At 51.4% G+C, this 17,874-nt stretch overlaps 1 protein-coding gene across 1 annotated transcript; it reads left to right on the top strand.

The window, feature by feature from the left end:
- The first annotated feature begins 3,246 nt into the window (after window positions 1–3,246).
- On the top strand, window positions 3,247–17,806 carry Tcte1 (t-complex-associated-testis-expressed 1). Its single transcript, XM_036167780.1, has 5 exons — window positions 3,247–3,302; window positions 8,962–9,338; window positions 10,707–11,275; window positions 16,139–16,588; window positions 17,198–17,806. Exons 2-5 carry the CDS (start codon window positions 9,071–9,073, stop codon window positions 17,405–17,407), a joined length of 1,497 nt encoding a protein of 498 aa, XP_036023673.1. The 5' UTR covers window positions 3,247–3,302; window positions 8,962–9,070; the 3' UTR covers window positions 17,408–17,806.
- The last annotated feature ends 68 nt before the right edge of the window (window positions 17,807–17,874 follow it).

Below are 17,874 nucleotides of genomic sequence, written 5' to 3'. Positions count from 1 at the left end.
CCCACTCCTAACCAGAAGTACTTCCTCTCCTTGCGAAAAGCTTATGCATCCCGAAAGCAGAGCCCGAGGCCACAGGGTCGTGCATTGAGCACGCGGGGGTGGGAGTGGAGGGGAGGTTGTAGGGGAAGTTGAGGAGGAGCCAGCCAACTCCCAGGGAGGAGGGCTCACGGCCCCGCCCCCTGGCGACTCAAGCGTCCCTAACGACCAACTGCGCCAACCGCAGGTGAGCAATCTCCTGGGTCCCCGGAGCAGGTGAGGCGATCTCTGGGCGAGGGGATGCCCAACTCTGCTCTTCCCATTCAGACCCCACTCATACTGGTCTAGCTCCAAAGCCCCACCAGCTCCTGCCACCCACGCGGGGCTGTGGCCATACAGCCATCATCTTAAGCTTCCTGTTTTCTGTAATGAATGGGAGAACCTGTTCTGCGGTTACTTGAGGCCCACAGATCATTCCAGTCTTGAAAAGGTGGGACCACGGCTCTGCATCCCACACAAGCGACTCTCTGTAAATTGGTCCAGAGGCCTAGTGTTCAAGTAGAGAAAGTGGGGGACCTAGGAAGAGGAGGGCCTCCAGTTCTCAGCTGAGGTCAGTGCTGCAGGCCCGGTGGCTTCCGCACCTCCCTCAAGCCCCCCATGGACCTGGTCTCTCAGGGTTACCAAGGGGAGGAGGAGGGGCTTGCTGACCTTTGAAGCTGCTTTTCCTGCTGAGGGGAAGGTGGCTGGAGTCCTGGGGAGCCTGAGCCGGAGGGGGACAGCCTAGGGATTATGGACAAGCGATCTCTCTAGGCCAGAAACCAAGACCAGGCTCTCAGAAAAACTTACACACACACACACACACACACACACACACACACACACACACACACTTCCTTTAGTCCCAGACACTGGGAATTCACAACAGGAATTTGGGCAAGAAGAAAAGAGAGGTTAAAGAAGATGTAAACAGTCGGGTGGTGGTGGCACACGCCTGTAATCTCAGCACTTGGGAGGCAGAGGCAGGTGGATCTCTGTGAGTTCGAGGACAGCCTGGTCTACAAAGTGAATTCCAGGACAGCCTCCAAAGCTACAGAGAGACCCTGTCTTGAAAAACAAAACAAAACAAAACAAAACAAAACAAAACAAAAAAGAAGATGTAAACGATAGTCCAGGGCCATGAAAACAGGAACCTGGGGCCTGAGGAGGGCTCTCTTTGGGGAGACCCTGGGGTAAGCAGGGGTGGGAAGCTGACTGAGAAGGCATAGGAAGCAGAGGCAGAGAGGTGAGTGGGGACCCCAAAGTCCCCAACAGACCACCATAGCTACACTTCGGGAAGAACATGGGGCATGACAGGATCCTTCACTATCCCATTTGGGCAGGTGGCAGGAACTTCCCTGACATGGCCAAATTTTACCGGGATTTGAGAAGGATAACAATGGAGGGAATATACTGGAGATCAAGGCTTGCTCAGGTCTGTGAGCAGCATGAATGGCCCACCCCAGCATGAGTAGTGTGGAAAAGCAAAACCACACTCTTCTCTTGGGCCCCTGTGGAGTCCTCAAGCCAGAGGATGTTAGCAATGATCCAGCCTTATGGAAGCTTCTGGTGCCAGCAGTGAATTGGAATAAGAGTGCTGGGCTTTGGGGGTAAAGGCTGGACTCCACCATGGTGACGCTCATGAGTGGGAGAAAGTCACAGAAGGATCACTAGAAAAGTGAGCTAGGCCACTGCCGAGGTGGCACACACCTTTAATCCCAGCACTCGGGAGGCAGAGGCAGGTGGATCTCTGTGAGTTTGAGGCCAGCCTGGTCTACAGAGCAAGTTCTGCGACAGCCAGAACTACACAGTAAAACTCTATCTCAAAAAGAAAAAGAAAAAAGAAAGAAAAGAAAAGTGAGCTGCCCCTCAGAGAAGGGCCCATTGGACAGACACGGACCGGAAGAGCCGTCTCGGTGGCAGGAAGTCCCTTCTGTTTTCTAAGCCTCGGTTTCCCCCCATGTAAAGGGGACAGTGGTGTCATAATGACAAGCCTCACCCGGGACTCTGAGAGCTTGCTGAGTTTCACACAGTGAGCTGCTAGCTTCTTCTAATGTCCATGTCTTGAGTGCTGGCTCTAGGCCAAGCTTGTGTGAAATGCCACGAATTTCAGCCATTAACCGTCTACATGAGTGGCGGGTGATGAAGGAAATATTAATTACTGACCCCATCTGACAGACGAGGCCGCTGAAACTTGGGGAGGGTAGTCCTTGCCCAAGGTTTTGGTGGTGTGAGCGGCAGAGTGAGGATATGGCAGTCCAAGGCCCGAGCATGCAGCCGGCCACTGTAGGGCCTCCTGTGGGCACCTATTATTGCACGCCTGTAGTGCAATAAATCATAACTGTACAAAGCCAAGGCTGTGTGTGAGCCCAGATCACCTGCCCACCACATACAAGCCATCCAAAATGAGGACCACCCCAGCCAAAGTGGGACGCCATTTTTATTGCCTGTACTGAGGCCTGGAAGTCCCCAGCCCTTAGAGTTCTGACCTTGTATGGATGTCACCTTCCATGATTTCACACCCCTGTCCTGGCCCTGAGGACATAGAGATGGACTTGGAGAAAGAATGGCCTTTCCCTGCCAGTAGTTATCCTGGTTGGCTGCACTTGGTGCTGAAGACAGCCATGTAAAGTTCACAGGCCCATGAGATAGGTCCCAAGATGGAAGTCAACTATGCACATCCCCCACTCCTCCCCCACTCCAAGGGCAGAGACATCACGTAGCAAACACACAAGACACACACTTCTCTGGTGGCCCCAACTTCTCTGGAATGCCAAAGAGATTCCTGCCATAGAACAGGGAATGGGATCTTGAACAGGCTCGTAGTACTAACCTCAATGCTCTCCTCCACCCCACAGGCTCCCAGGGAGACAGACCCTAGAACAGCAGTTCTCAACCTGAAAGGGCCGAATGATCCTTTCACAGGGGTCACCTACGCCCATCTGCATATCAGATATTTACATTACAATTCATAACAGTAGCAAAATTAGTTACGAAGTAACAACAAAAATACTTGTATAGGTGGGGGTCACCACAACCTGAGGAACTGTTTAGAGGATCGCCGCATTAGGAAGGTTGAGAGCCACTGCTCTAGGGGAGGCTGGCTTCTCTGCCTCTTCTGGAACTGTCTCCCTTCTGTGAGCCTTTGGGAGTGTCTGGTTGCTCCATGGATCCCCAGCTAATGGGTTTCTATCCATTCCTGCAGAGTCCCAGGGAAGAAGATGTCACTCAATACCACCTCAGAGAAGCCTGGCGACAGCCAGCCAGACTAAGGCCAACCAGTGAATGATGTAAGCACTATGCCTGTCTCCCCCTTTCCTCTGGTGTCTTCTCACAGTGGGGTGGTCTCCTTTCTTCCTTTTTCTTTCAACAAGGTTTTGTGTAAGGCCAGATGGACTTCAACCTTCCTATGTAGAAGATGACCTTGAACTTCTGACTTAGGGGTTCTCCGTTTCATTCACCAAAAGTGAGCCTAGCAATGCTCAGGACCCTTTGGTCCCAATGGAGAAAGAGAGGGCCATGCAAGGAGGCTGCAGGTTGAGACCTGAGTGCCAGCAGTTCTGGGGCTTCTGGCCTGGTTTTCATGGCCGACAGTCCCCACCTGGCTTCACTCTCTGCTGCGGCAGATAAGCTCTGTCTAAGTCAGGGGCAGTGACTCCCAGCAGTGGGGCTCCTGCTCCCTCAAGGACACACAGCATCCTTCCTTCAGTCAGCCTCTACTTGGACAAATCCTAAGGAAGCCTCTGATTGGCTGATGTTAGGAAGCCATGCCCATCAATTGCTCTAGCCAATAGGATACTCTTCAGAATCTATTCTTAGAAGCAAATAGGGCAGACCCTAAGGCAGACCTGGCACTGGCCTTGGGGATGCAGATACAAGATGCAGAGCTCTGTCTGCTCTGGATTTGGGCTCAGGGTGAGGGGCACAGGTCCTGGAGAGCTGGGGCTCCAGCAGAGGGGTGGTTTGGGGGGTGAAGAAGTAGTGATTGAACTACCCCGGGTGGAAGTCTGTCTCTTTCCTAGGAGGAGATGGTAAGAAAGGCATCCCAAGTTTAAGGAGTGGCCTGAACAAAGGCCCCCAACTAGCTTTCGGTGTCCTGGGTGAGAGCAGACTTCAGAAAGCCACTGGTCATGGCAGAAGGCCCTTGTTCTCTGAGGGGCTGAGGGAGCCGGCTTTTGCCCTCCGGTAGTGATGAGCCACTGAAAAGGCCTGCCACCGTGGCTGTGCAGGGCTGACCGTGAGAGGACCAGACTGGATGCCAGGGCCAGGTGCCAAGCAGCTGAAGCTCTGTGTGACAGACACAGAGTCCCTACACTGAGGCGTAGCCGTGAGAAAACAGAGCAGAGAGGGGACAGGCGGTGCCTGTGTGGCCTGTAGGAAAGGCTGCCCCCCCGCCCTTGCTTTCAGCTCTACGTTCTGTGTAGGCTGAGTCTGAGGGACTTAGATGGAAGCCTCAGGACCTGGGTGTGAAACGGGAAGGAGATTGGGGAGCTGTGTCCAGTAACAGGAGCAAGGTGGGCAGAGCGTGAGCGTGGACAGAGTGCCTGAGGCCTGCCATGCAGACATCTGAAAAACAGTGGCCAGAGGGGCTGGAGAGATGGCTCAGAGGTTAAGAGCACTGGCTGCTCCTCCAGAGGACTTGGGTTTGGAACCCATTTCCAGGAGAGCCAATGTCCTCTTCTGGCCTTCTCAGAAACCAGGCATGCACGTGGTGCACAAACATTTAGGCAAACACTCATACACATAAAATTAAAAATTAAAAAATAAAATTGGCAAGAGAGGCTGAGGAAGAGCCAGGAGTGACAGGGCCAAGAAATTTGTTTTACTCACTGTCTTATTAAGTGTACTTTGATATGTTACCAGTAGATTTTTAAGTTTAATTTTATTAATTTATTTTTATTTTGCTTACATTGGTGTTTTGCCTGCATATATGTTTGTGTAAGGGTGTCAGATCCCCTGGAACTGGAGTTACTGACAGGTGTAAGCTGCCATCTGGATGCTGGGAATTGGACCCCGGTCCTCTGGAAGAGCAGCCAATGTTCTTTTTTTTTTTTTTTTTTTGAGACAGGGTTTCTCTGAGTAGCTTTGCGCCTTTCCTGGATCTCACTCTGGAGACCAGGCTGGCCTCAAACTCACAGAGATCTGCCTGCTTCTGCCCCCCCCCCCCCCCCCGAGTGCTGGGATTACAGGTGTGCACCACCATTGCCTGGCACAGCCAATGTTCTTAACCGCTGAGCCATCTCTCCAGCCCTTTGTTTTATTTTTAATTGTGCATCTTTATGTGGGTATGTACCCTTGAGTGCAGGTACCCTCTGAAGCTGGATGTGTTGTATCCCCCTGGAGCTGGAGTTGGCTGTAAGCTGCCTCTGTGGGTGCTGGGAGCTAAATTCAAGCCCCCTCTGCAAGAGCAGCATATGTTCTCAGCTGCTGAGCCATTTCTCCATCCCTCATTATTAGTTTTTCAAAATAGATTTTTTTTTATTGTTGGTTTATTTGAGACATGTAGCCCAGGCTGCCTCAAACTCATTATGTAACCAAGGATGACCTTGAATTTCTGGTCCTCAAGTCACCACTAACCCCTTGCCCTTCACCTCTTCTCTAGAGTCAGGGACAAGTCTCAGAAACCTGTCATCCACTTGATGACACAGCTCAGCACACTAGACAAAGGTCTACATAGGAAAACGTTGCTATCCCATTTTACAGATAAGTGGAGGGAAGACATTGAAGTCCAGGGAGGTTATGCAAGTTGGCTAAGGTCACACAGCGAGTCAGAAATGAAAACCAGCTGATGCCTCTATGTAAATAGTACTACTTACCTTACTCACCTTTAGCTCTGTCCTTTTTTTTTTTTTTTTTTTTGAGACCATCACTATGTTGCTCTGGAAGTCCTGGAACTCACCATGTAGACCATGCTGGCCTCGAACTTACAGAGATCCACCTGCCTCTGCCTTCCAAGTGCTGGGATTAAAGTCTTTAGTTAAAGATGGACACACAATGTGAATTTACATTCGATTTGAGTACAGGGTGACACAATACATAAATATCTTCCTACATTGCTGCTCTCCCCAGGCTTTTCCTCCTTGAGCTGCCTGGCAGGCTAGGGAGTACCATCTGGTCCCTCCCTCTGCCAAGGATGCCTTTGCTAGAGCAGGGTGCTCCCTCTCAGTGGCCTCAGCACAAAGGGAATTTCCCCAGCAAGGAAGGGCAGGGGGCCCAGACACCCCTGTTCTGCCTCCAACTCACTGGCAGGGTCCCTGCAGCAGGAGGGTAGACGGGTGGCCACATTCAGAAGGTCCCCCAGATCCAGACATCATTCATTCTCCTCTGTTCCTCTATCTTCAGCCCCATATTTAGCTGCCTTCTCGCCTCCCACGCCTGCCTGCCACCGTCTGGTATGAGGGGAGACTGAAGCGGGAGCCAGGTAGGAGTGAAGGGTGTGAGGAGAGGCATTGGCACTCTGGTCAGGCTTGTGTCTTCTGGTCCCCTTCTGTCCCTCCCAACTGCCCCACCCCAAGTGGAGGCCACAGGCTGAGATATGACGAGAACACAAATGCACCTGTTCTTCCCATTGAAAACCTTCCCACAGAGGTTTGAAGAGACAGCTCAGCAGTTAAGAGTGCTTATTGCTTGGTCTTCCAGAGGACACATGTCCCGCTCACTGCATCCACCTCTGGTGGCTCACACTCACTTAACCTCCAGTTCCAGGGGATCTGACACCCTCTCTGGCTTCATGGACATCCAAATGCACTTGTGTGTAGACACATATGTGCACTTAAATAATAAATTAAAATATAAAAAAAAACTGTATACAGATTACACATTTAAATGATGTTTTGAGCACACTACATTAACTGTAAATTTCACTTACTTAGGTTTTATCATTTTTTTATTTTAACTTTAAAAAACTGTATATGCCGGGTGGTGGTGGCACACGCCTTTAATCTCAGCATTCGGGAGGCAGAGCCAGGCGGATCTCTGTGAGTTCGAGGCCAGCCTGGGCTACCAAGTAAGTTCCAGGGAAGGCGCAAAGCTACACAGGGAAATCTTGTCTCGGAGAAAAACAAACAAACAAACAAAAAACTGTATACAAATTACTCACTTAAATGGTAATATCTGGGGCACATTGGGTTAATTATAAAATTAATTTCAGCTGTTTTGGGGTTTTGTTTTGTTTGTTTTGCTTTTCCTGTAGGCTTTTTGTTTGTTTGAGGTTTTGTTTTGTTTTGTTTTTAGCTAGGGGTGCTAGGTAAGCTCGCTACTGAGCTCCCCCCACCCCAGCTTTACTTAAGCCTTTTTCTCCATATTTAAAATTTTTTGGCTGGTGGAGGTGACTCAAGCCTTTAATCCCAGCACTCGGGAGGCAGAGGCAGGTGGATCTCTGTGAGTTCAAGGTCAGCCTGGGCTACAAAGTGAGTTCTAGGACAGCCAGGGCTACATAGAGAAAGCCTGTCTCAAAAAAAACAGAACAGTTTTTTTGTTTGTTTGTTTGTTTGTTTGTTTTTCGAAACAGGGTTTCTCTGTAGCTTTGGAGCCTGTCCTGGACTAGCTCTGTAGTCCAGGCTGGCCTCGAACTCACAGAGATCCACCTGCCTCTGCCTCCCAAGTGCTGGGATTACAGGCGTGCGCCACCACCGCCTGGCAAAACCCCTGTTTCATATGTATGTTACCTGCATGTTGTCCCTGCACCACCTTCATGAAGAACCCTTGAAGGCCAGGAAAAGGGTCAAAAGCCTTAGTTCTGGAGTTATGGAAGGTTCTGACCCACCCTGTAGGTGCTGGGACTCAAACTCAGGTCTCCTGGAAGAGCAGCCAGTGCTCTGAACTGCTGAGCCATCTCTCCAGCCCCTCTGCTGTCTCTTTAAATGTAGATGCTAGAAAGATTAAAAACAGGGACTGGAGCCAGCCAGTGGTGGCACATGCCTGTAATCCCAGCACTTGGGAGGCAGAGCCAGGAGGATCTCTGTGAGTTCCAGGAAAGGCGCAAAGCTACAGAGAAACCCTGTCCCGAAAAACAAACAACAACAAACAAAAAAACAAAAAAACAGGGACTGGAGATAGGGTTGAACTGGTTGAGTGCTTACCTGACGTGAGCATGGAGCCCTGGCTTTTCTTCACAGCACTAGGCGTTCCATGACATAACCATAGCATTGGGGAGGTACAGACTGAAGAATCAGCTGTTCAAGGCCATCCCTACTACATAGCAGCTTGGAGGCCAGCCTGAGCAGCCTGAGACCTTGTCTCAAAATAAATAAATATAAAGACAAAGCGGTCTATGAGGCTTGCGTCAGCTTCTGTTCGCCAGTGTCCTCGGTCACGCCACCAGGACCATCGGGAGCAGGGAGCTTTGAGTTAAATAGTTGTTCACTACAGCTCTCTCCTTCCATGTCCCCTATCCTCCCACTCACCCTCAGAGGGGCAGTACAGGAGCAACCCAGAATATGACCGCAGAAACTGAGTCAATCCATTCTTATGGGGACTGAGAGGTGGCTCCGTGGTTAAGAGCACTTACTGTTCTGCTCCCGAAGAGGAATTGAATTCAGTTCCCTGCACCCTCGTCAGGCTGCTCACAACTGCCTGTAACTTCGGTGCCAGGGGAAAACAATGCCCTCTTCTGGCCTCTGTGCATACATGTGCATACACACACAGACACACACAAAGTCTTTAAAAAATAAAAATAAGGCCGGGCAGTGGTGGCACACACCTTTAATCCCAGCACTCGGGAGGCAGAGGCAGGTGGATCTCTGTGAGTTCGAGGCCAGCCTGGTCTACATGGTCTCACTTCACAGAGGGATATTGTCTGAAATTCAGAAACATCTGGTCACTTTCCCAAAGCCACCCAGTGGTCTCTGAGATTCTCATTTGGGTCTACGCCCCTCTAGAAACAGACCCTCAAACACCACTCTGTGCCACTTACATCCCCCCAGTAACACTGTCCCCCTTTTGCTCAAGCTGCGACCCCTATCCCGCCTCCTGCCTGTGTTGAGGATCTTCCAGTTTAAGAAGTTTCCTGTTGCAAGCTGCTAAAGGGCTTCCTGCCCTCGCCTCGCCCACAGCCAACATGCAGGACATCCCAGGAACATCACCCGGCCCTGGGTCTCGAAGACAATCAGGGTTCAACATCCAGCGCCAGGCGTCCGCCGTAAGTGGTGCCAGCTCAGGGCTTCCACCCAAGACTGGCCCAAGCCCTGCCCCAGTCCACCTGAAGCCCAAGATCCCAAATGTCCGGCGCATGCGCCGGATCATCTCTGAGGACGCAGAGTGGACGCTGGCCATTGTACCACTCCTTACAGAACTCTGCATTCAACATATCGTCAAGAACTTCCAGAGTGAGTTCATCTGCCCTGGGCTGGAGGAGGGGGGACCACCATGCCTAGGCCTGGAAGCATTCTTAAATCCCATCCAGCACCACTGGTGTCTCCTGCTGTCCCCACCCCAGACACACACGCACACACACGCACGCACGCACGCACGCACGCACGCACGCACACGCACTGTGCCCTCCATGCTTTTGCCCTTTTCTCCTCACATCTGCTCTTTCCAGTAAGTTTGGTCTTGGCCACATTCTCCTTTTCCTCCTCCAGGAAAGTCTCTGGTTCTTGTCTTCCATCTGACAGAGTCTTCCAGAATGCAAATGGGTTCCTGGTGTCCTCTGAACTCTAGTCCTTTCCAGAGAAAAGTTGTGGGTCTTTCCTACTCTCTGAGACAAGGGCTTCCTGAGGACTGGCCACCTAACATAGCCAGTTCCTCTGCTGTTTTTTGGCCATGTGCTCCAGCAAGCTAAGTATGAACTCCAAGAGTCCAAGACCCTGGCTGTTTCCTTTTTTTTTTTTTTTTTTTTAGGGTTTTAGGTTTCTCAAGACAGGGTTTCTCTGTGTAATAGCTCTGGTTGTCCTAGAACTTGCTTTGTAGACCAGGCTGGCTCTGAACTCACAGAGATTCACCTGCCTCTGCCTCCTGAGTTCTGGGATTAAAGGTGTGCGCCACCACTGCCTGGCTATTTTTTAAATGTATTGGTGTGTGTGTGTGTGTGTGTGTGTGTGTGTGTGTGTGAAAGAGAGACAGAGACGGGGAGAGAGACAGAAACAGAGAGATAGAGAGAGACAGAGACAGAGAGAGAGAGACAGAGAGAGAGGCGGGGATCGGGGTACACAACACAGAACACATGTGGTGATCAGAAGAGAACCTCATGTAGTCAGCTCTCTTCTACCTCTGCATGAGTTCTGGGATGCAATTCAGGCCACCAGTTCTGCTCAGTAAGCATTATTTACTCACTGGCCCATCTTTCTGGCCCCACGTTTCCTTCATTTTTTTCCCAGCAGCATCTGGCACATAGTAGGTGTTAAAGTACATGGAGTTATTCTGAAATGAATTGTTGAAGTCTGACTGGGAGTCTCAGAGGTCGGCTGTCTCTCCAGCAGACTAGATAATACACTGGGGGCTGGCTCTGTGTGTCTGTCCATTCTTCCCCAGGTGGGTCAGCTTGGGACCAGACACTGCCTGGTGCAATGACCAGCGGGCGAGAGAGCCCTGAAGAGTGTCTGTTTAAGAGACTTTCTCCTCTCAGAGCAAAGCTCCCAATACCGCAAAGGGCCTTCCCTTCCCTCCGTGTCCCTAGGCAGCACGTCCCAGGGCGCCATGTTGTGGTATCCCCAGCCTCGTGGCTGAGCCCTGTTTTGCTTCCTCCGTTCCCGAAGACAACCCTATCCTGAAGCAGCTGCTCCCGGAGCACCAGCAGAAGGTCCTGAGCCACCTGCCCCCTGACCTGCCGCTGACGGTGACCGCCAACTTGATCCAAGACGAGAGCTTCTGGCACCGCTGCTGCGTCAAGCGCTGGCCTGTGTGCCACGTGGCCAAGCACGGTGGCAGCTGGAAGCGAATGTTCTTTGAGAGACACCTGGAGAGCCTGCTGAAGCTCTTCATCCCAGGTACCACGGACCCCAGTGTGATCCTGGACCTGCTACCCCTCTGCAAGAACTATGTGCGCCGAATCCAAGTGGATCAGTTCCTCCCGCCCGTGCGGCTGCCAACCCCGCCCCACGCCGACGACCAGTCCGACTCGGGCAGTGAGGGAGAAGGGAACCAGCCTGAGAAGGACCACTACCAGCTGGAGGATCTGGTGGCTGGCCTCAAGCACCTGGAGGAGCTGGACCTGGTGTACGGTGTCAAGGACTGTGGCATGAACTTCGAGTGGAACCTCTTCCTCTTCACCTTTCGAGACTGCCAGTCTCTGGCGACCACCATCAAAGCTTGCCACACCCTCAAGGTAACACTCCCCACACACTCACCTTCCTCCCTTCTCAGTGCCTCTAGGACTGCTTCTCCCCACCTCTTCCTCTGCTTCCATCATCTCCTCCCATTTCCTTTCCATTCATCAGTAGAGAAGGTGATTGTTTAGATGTTTGGGTTTTTGGAAGCTTTTTTTTTTTTTTTTTTTTGGAGACAGGGTCTCATAGGACTCAGGTTGGCCTGGAACTCAGTGGTAGCTGAAAATGACCTTGAATTTCTTACCCTCTGCCTCCACTGTACACACACATAGGCGTGCACACTAGCACACACAAACACACCCGAGTGCTGGGCTTACAGGCGTACACCACACCAATCCAAATGAAAACTGCCCGGGTTGAGGGTGCAGCTCAGAGGCAAGGAGTGTTACGGGTACGTGTGAGGCCCTAGGTCTAGCCTCTGCCACAGGATAGCTAGTTGTATCACTCACTGGTCTTGCTGCTGTGATTAACATGCATGGTGGATGCAGCTTAAAGAGGGAAGCGGTTATTTGGCTACAGTTTCGAGGGCATGTTCATCATGGCAGGGAGGCCGTGGTGGCAGGGGCTTGAGGAGCTGGTTGGGCAGAGAGTATGGAGTAGTGGTACTCAGCTTTCTCCTTTTTATTCAGGCCAGGACTCTATCTGCAGTTAAAGTTCAACGAGATAAACTGGGCCCTGGTGGCACACGCTTTTGATTGCGCCACTAGAAAGGCAGAGGCAGGCAGAGCTCTGAGTTCGAGGCCAGCCTCGTCTGCAGAGTGAGTTCCAGGACAGCCAGGGCTACACAGAGAAACCCTGTCTCAAGGAGGAAATGAAAATAAAAAGTTTAATTAGGAAATTTAGCTAGCTTTTTAACTAGACAATCCCCCAAAGACATGCCCAGAGGCTCATCTCTAGGTTAGTCTAAATCCTGTCAAGTTGACAGTACTAACCAACACACTGATGACACTGAAAAATTCAGACAAACAGGTATGTCCCATGTGATAGTTGGGCTATACATCCAAACATTGTGGTTTTTATCTAAAATTCAAATTGAACTGGACGTCCCATGTTTCTATTTGTGAAATCTGGCAGCCGCAGCCTAGCTGCAATTTTACATTTATATCGCTGCTCATTAGTGCCTTTCATCCCACCAGACTGCTCACTCCACAGGGCACAAATGGTGCAATTCTGCTTTTTTCTGCGTCTTCAGCACCTGGGACAGGGCCTGATACTGTCTGTTGAGGGCTGTGGAGCTGGTGAGCTGAGGTCACAGCACTTCTTCCTATTTTCACAGAGTCTAGCTAGTATCTTGATGCCACATCCCCGCCATGATGAGCCAGCCTTCAAAACTGAGAGCCAAATGACCACATCCTCCCTTAACTTGCTTTGGTTAGGTATTCTATCACAGCGACAAGATGCTGAGCACATGTAACATGCCCAGTCTGGGGCTGGAAGTCAGAGCCTATGCTCAGCAGGCATGAGTCTGGGGACTCAACTCCTGTCACCAAAATACAAATATAAAAAAATGGGATGGGGGGCACTCAGTTGATAGAGTGTTTGCCTCACATGCATGAAGCCCTGGGTGGGATCACTGGCACTGCATGAAACCGAGTGTGGAGTTACCTGTCTGTAATACCAGCACTCTGGAATTAGCGACAGGAGAGTTGAAAGGTCAGGGCTCTCCCTGGCTGCATGGTGAGTGGAGGTCATCCTGGACTACAGGAAACCCTGTCCCAAAAAAACTCAAGTGGTGGCTTAGTGGTTAAGAACACACTGCTCTAGCAGAAGACACTAGTTCAGGTCCCAGCACCTACGTCAGCTCACACCTGCCCATGACTCCAGCTCCAAGGGATCTGACTCTCTTCTAGCTTCCCACACACCCACACACAAACACACATGCATAGCATACTTAAAAATCTTTTTTAAAGCCGGGCGGTGGTGGTGCACGCCTGTAATCCCAGCACTCGGGAGGCAGAGGCAGGCGGATCTCTGTGAGTTCGAGGCCAGCCTGGTCTACAGAGCTAGTCCAGGACAGGCTCCAAAGCTACACAGAGAAACCCTGTCTTGAAAAAAAAACAAAAACAAAAACCTTTTTTTAGTAAAACAGAAAACATGAAGGGAGGATGAAGGGGGGAGAGAGAGGGAAGCAGAGTTGGCTTAATTCTGGCGGATGGAGGGACTCCAGGCCACACGGGGCCAGGACTAGTATTCCCCCTCCAGTGTGTAGAAGAAAACAAGCAAACCACTCTTGCAAGAACTTGGGTCCCAAGAAAGCCTCACCAGTCTCTTCCAAGAGCAGTGTCCCCAGTGACCCAGCTGCATTCCAGCAGGCCCCACCTCTTAAGGGTCCCACCATCTCTCATCATCACATAGGGGACCAAGCTTTAGCACAAGAATCTTTGTGGAGCTGGGTGAGGGGGCTGTTGACCTCATCCGAAGTAAAGTGCCAGCCGGGGGTATTGGACTGTACGTAGGGAAAAGGCCACTGGGCTTATGAAAGAGACTGGCCTGGATAGAGCCACAGTAGACATGGTTGGTCACCTAGGAGGCCATTGCAAGTGCAGATAAAGTTGAGGGTTGGGGCTGAGAATGTAGCTCTGCTGGCAGGATACTTGTCTATCACGAACCTCATAAGCCAGGTGTGGTAGCACACACCTTGATCCTAGCACTTGGGAGGCAGAAGGAGGAGGATCAGAAGGTAAAGGGTTATCCTTGGCTACATATCAGGTTCAAGGCCAGCCTGGGCTACGTAAGACTATTCCACTGTGCTTTCTATTGCTGTGATAAAAACAACTTGGGGGGAGGGGGAAGGGATCTGGCTTGCACTTCCAGGCCACAGTCCATCACTGAAGGAAGTCAAGGCAGGAGCTCGAAGGAAGGCCCGTTTGCCATTCTACACAGCATTGCCTCCAACCAAGGAACTCACTTCACAGCTGAAGAAGTCCAGCATGAAGTGATGGAGGGATCCTGCTTGCGAGCTGGCTCATACACCAGCTTTCACTCAGCTAGTTTTCTTTCTTCCTTCCTTTCTTTTTTTTTAAGATTTATTTATTTATTATGTACACAGAAGAGGGCTCCAGATCTCATTACAGATGGTTGTGAGCACCATGTGGGTGCTGGGAATTGAACCCGGGTCCTCTGGAAGAGCAGCCAGTGCTCTTACCCTCTGAGCCATCTCTCCAGCCTCCAATTTCTTTCTTTTTTAGGCTTATTTTTATTATTATAAATTATATGTATGAGAGAGTACATTCACAGGAGTTCAGATGTCCACTGAGACTGATAGAAGGGCATCAGATCCCCTGGAGCTGGAGCTTTCAGCCACCTGATGTGGGTACTAGAAACTGAACTCTGGTTCTCTACAAGAGCAGTACCAGCTATGACCTGCTGGAGCTAGCTCCCCGCCCCTCAGCTAGCGTTCTCATACAGTTCAAGACCATCTGCCTAGGGATGGCACTGCCCACAGTGGGCTGGGCCCTCCTACATTAATTAACTATCAAGACAGTCCCACACAGACGTTCTCCCAGTCAATCTGATCTAGGTCTTCAAGTGATTCTCTCTTCTCAGATGACACTACGCTGTGTCCCTGTCCCCCCAAAAATGAGAGTAGTTAGAACCACAGCCATATCTGAAAAAAATGGATGAAGCAAAGAATCTGGAGAGATTCACAGACAGATCACCTCCACCATGACGTAAGGAGGATGGAGACAGGAAGGAAGAGGCAGAGGTGGCAAGGCCCCTTCTCATGAGACCAGATGCTTTGGGAATCGTTGGCAGACAGGGGACAGAATAGGAGGACCGTTCTGAGCGGGGAAGCATGAGTTCCAGCTCAAGTGGGCCACAGCAGAGAGCATCTTGATAGCTGGCTAGAGAACCCGATGCTGCGAGGAGAAGTCTAAGTTGAGCTTTGAAAACTGTGTCTTATGTGTGACCTTGCATTTGGATGGAGTCTTACAAGAAAGAGCCAAAAGGGAGGCAGAAGCCTGGTATGTGAGGAAAGAGGGGGAGGCGGGGAAGAGGGCATTGTGTCACAGATCCCAGAGAGGGGCATGCTTCCAACAGAAGGAGAGAGCCAGAGGGGAGGATGGAACCCAGGGCTGGCCTAGAGCCCCACTGAAGTGGGGCTCTTCAGTGGGTACCAGGAGCAGAAGCTGGGCAGCTGTGGAGATGGAGAGAGTGGGAAGTGAGGAAGAAGGTGGCTGTGATCAGTTTTGTCAAGAGCTTGACTGTGAAGTGGGGAGCAGAGCTGGAATAGAGGAGGGAGCTGGGTCTCTGGATAAGAAATTGCACGTATTTCGTGCTGGATCTGTCGGCCAGAAAATCATTAGTTATATATAGGAGAGCAGCTCGTGGATCAGGGACAGCTCTTGCTGGGGCTCAGACGGGAAGTGAGGCAGTTGGCTTGTGGTGAATTGCTGTGGAGGTCTGCATCTGTTTAGTGGCCTGGAAAACAGAAGAGAGGCCACCAGTGGAAAGGGGGCTTTTGGAATGCTGGTGCATGTGGAGACTGGAAAGGTTGAAATTGTCACAGATTATGAGAAAATGTGTTGTCCAGAGAAATACGGTTGGATTGGCACACTGCGCTGGAAGGTTCTGTGATACCAGCCAGTGACAAAGGTGAGCTTTTCTCCTGTCAGTTGCTTGGTCAAAAGAGTGCAGAAAACATGGACTGGACTGGACATGGCGATACCCTTGCCACTGCCACCTACCACCAATTCTGTATCACGGGGCAGATCATCCTCCCATTTAAAAGCCAGGCAGGTGGCCAAGACCAAGGGTTGAGCCTCCAGCCACTTTGTATCTTCCTTCTCACCAGCAGGGCAGCTAGGTAGTGCAGGCTATCCCAGACTGGCAGATGCTATAAAACTCCTACCCGCCTGCAGATCTTCAGGCTGACCCGAAGTAAAGTGGATGATGACAAGGCACGCATCCTGATCCGAAGCCTGCTGGACCACCCGGCCCTTGAGGAGCTGGACCTGTCCCACAACCTCATTGGAGACCGTGGTGCCCGAGCGGCAGCCAAGCTGCTGAGCCACAGTCGCCTGAGGGTGCTCAACCTGGCCAATAACCAAGTGCGGGCGCCCGGGGCACAGTCGCTGGCTCACGCCCTGGCCCACAACACCAACCTCGTCTCCCTGAACCTCCGCCTCAACTGCATCGAGGATGAGGGTGGCCAAGCGATTGCCCATGCCCTGGAGACCAACAAGTGCCTCACCACCCTGCACCTTGGTGGCAACGAGCTGTCCGAGCCCACAGCCACACTCCTATCCCAGGTGCTCCCGGTCAACACCACACTCATCAGCCTCAACCTCTCCTGCAACCATATTGGGCTGGTGAGCCATGGCTCCTGGGGCAGGCGGGCATGGGGCAGAATCCAACTACCACACTTGCGGCGAAGCGCTGGACTGTGCGGTGTACTGCAGGGAGACCATGTTCTCGTCTGTTGTGTGCACTCCAGGGTCCTTTCTTTTTCCTTTCATCTCCATGTGTCTGTGGTATCCATGCACGCACACATGTTTTTGCACTGTATGAGCCTGTGCTCATGTGTGCGTGCATGTGGAAACTCAAAGCTGATGTCAGGAATCATCCTCCAATTCTCTTCCACCCTGTTCACTGAGGCAGGGTCTCTCAGGCAAACCCAGAGCTCTCGGAAATGGCTGGTTTTGCTTGATAGCTTGCTCTGAATATCCTCTATCTCTTCCTGAAATTACAAGTGGGCTGCCATGCCCACTAGGCATTTCCATGGATTCTGGGGATCCTAATTCCGGTCCTCATGCTTGCTCATGAGTGTTTTCCCCACTTAGCCAACCTCCCAGATCCACATCCCGAACAGATAGGTTACATGTGGCTTCGCAAAAGGTATCCCATCTGTGTGGAAGTGTGTGTACCTGTGATCTTGGGACGTAAAATAGAAAATGACCCTCTGCCTCACCCCTCCCCAGGATGGTGGGAAGCAGCTCCTGGACGGCATGTCAGACAACAAGACCATTCTGGAGTTTGACCTGCGCCTGTCAGATGTATCCCAGGAGAGCGAGTACCTCATCGGCCAGGCTCTGCATGCCAACCGAGAGGCCAACCGCCAGCGGGCCCTGAATCCTGGCCACTTCATGTCACCCATCACTAACAACTGCCCTGAGGATTCAGTGGGCTAAGATGGGGGCAGGGCTAAAACAGTGATCTGATTGGTCACTGTGGCAGGCATCCCTTCATTTCACACCCTTCCTGTGCCTGTCCCTGGTTCTGAGGAAGAAGGGAGAAGAGGTCACAAACCTCCTCAGAATGAGTCTGTATGCATGAAGATGCTGAAGGGGGCCTAAGGATGAAGAACTGGTAAGGCAACTCCTGAACCTGGAAAATGGCCATTTCTCGACCTGTATAAATGGTCAGCTTCCAGGAACAGGAAGGCAAAGGACTCTGAAGAGTGTCCCTGCCCAAACCCTTCATGAGCACCATCTACCTCTTGATTCACCACACCCCTTTCCCTTTCTACTAAGCAGACCCTGGAGCTCTGATCTACACACACACACACACACACACACACACACACACACACACACACACACCAAGGCTATGCTGGTCTCTCTGCCCTCCCACCCTGCCTGTCATGATCTTGGTGTGC

This window comes from Onychomys torridus, chromosome 18, assembly GCF_903995425.1.
Source record: "Onychomys torridus chromosome 18, mOncTor1.1, whole genome shotgun sequence".
Classification (NCBI taxonomy): domain Eukaryota; kingdom Metazoa; phylum Chordata; class Mammalia; order Rodentia; family Cricetidae; genus Onychomys; species Onychomys torridus.
This window is presented reverse-complemented; position numbering and strand designations above follow the sequence as displayed.

Coding starts and splice junctions, on each gene's coding strand:
- Tcte1 (XM_036167780.1), top strand. CDS start 9,071: ATGCAGGACATCCCAGGAACATCACCCGGCCCTGGGTCTCGAAGACAA. Junction 11,276..16,138: donor AAGCTTGCCACACCCTCAAG/GTAACACTCCCC, acceptor ACCCGCCTGCAG/ATCTTCAGGCTGACCCGAAG. Junction 16,589..17,197: donor CCTGCAACCATATTGGGCTG/GTGAGCCATGGC, acceptor ACCCCTCCCCAG/GATGGTGGGAAGCAGCTCCT.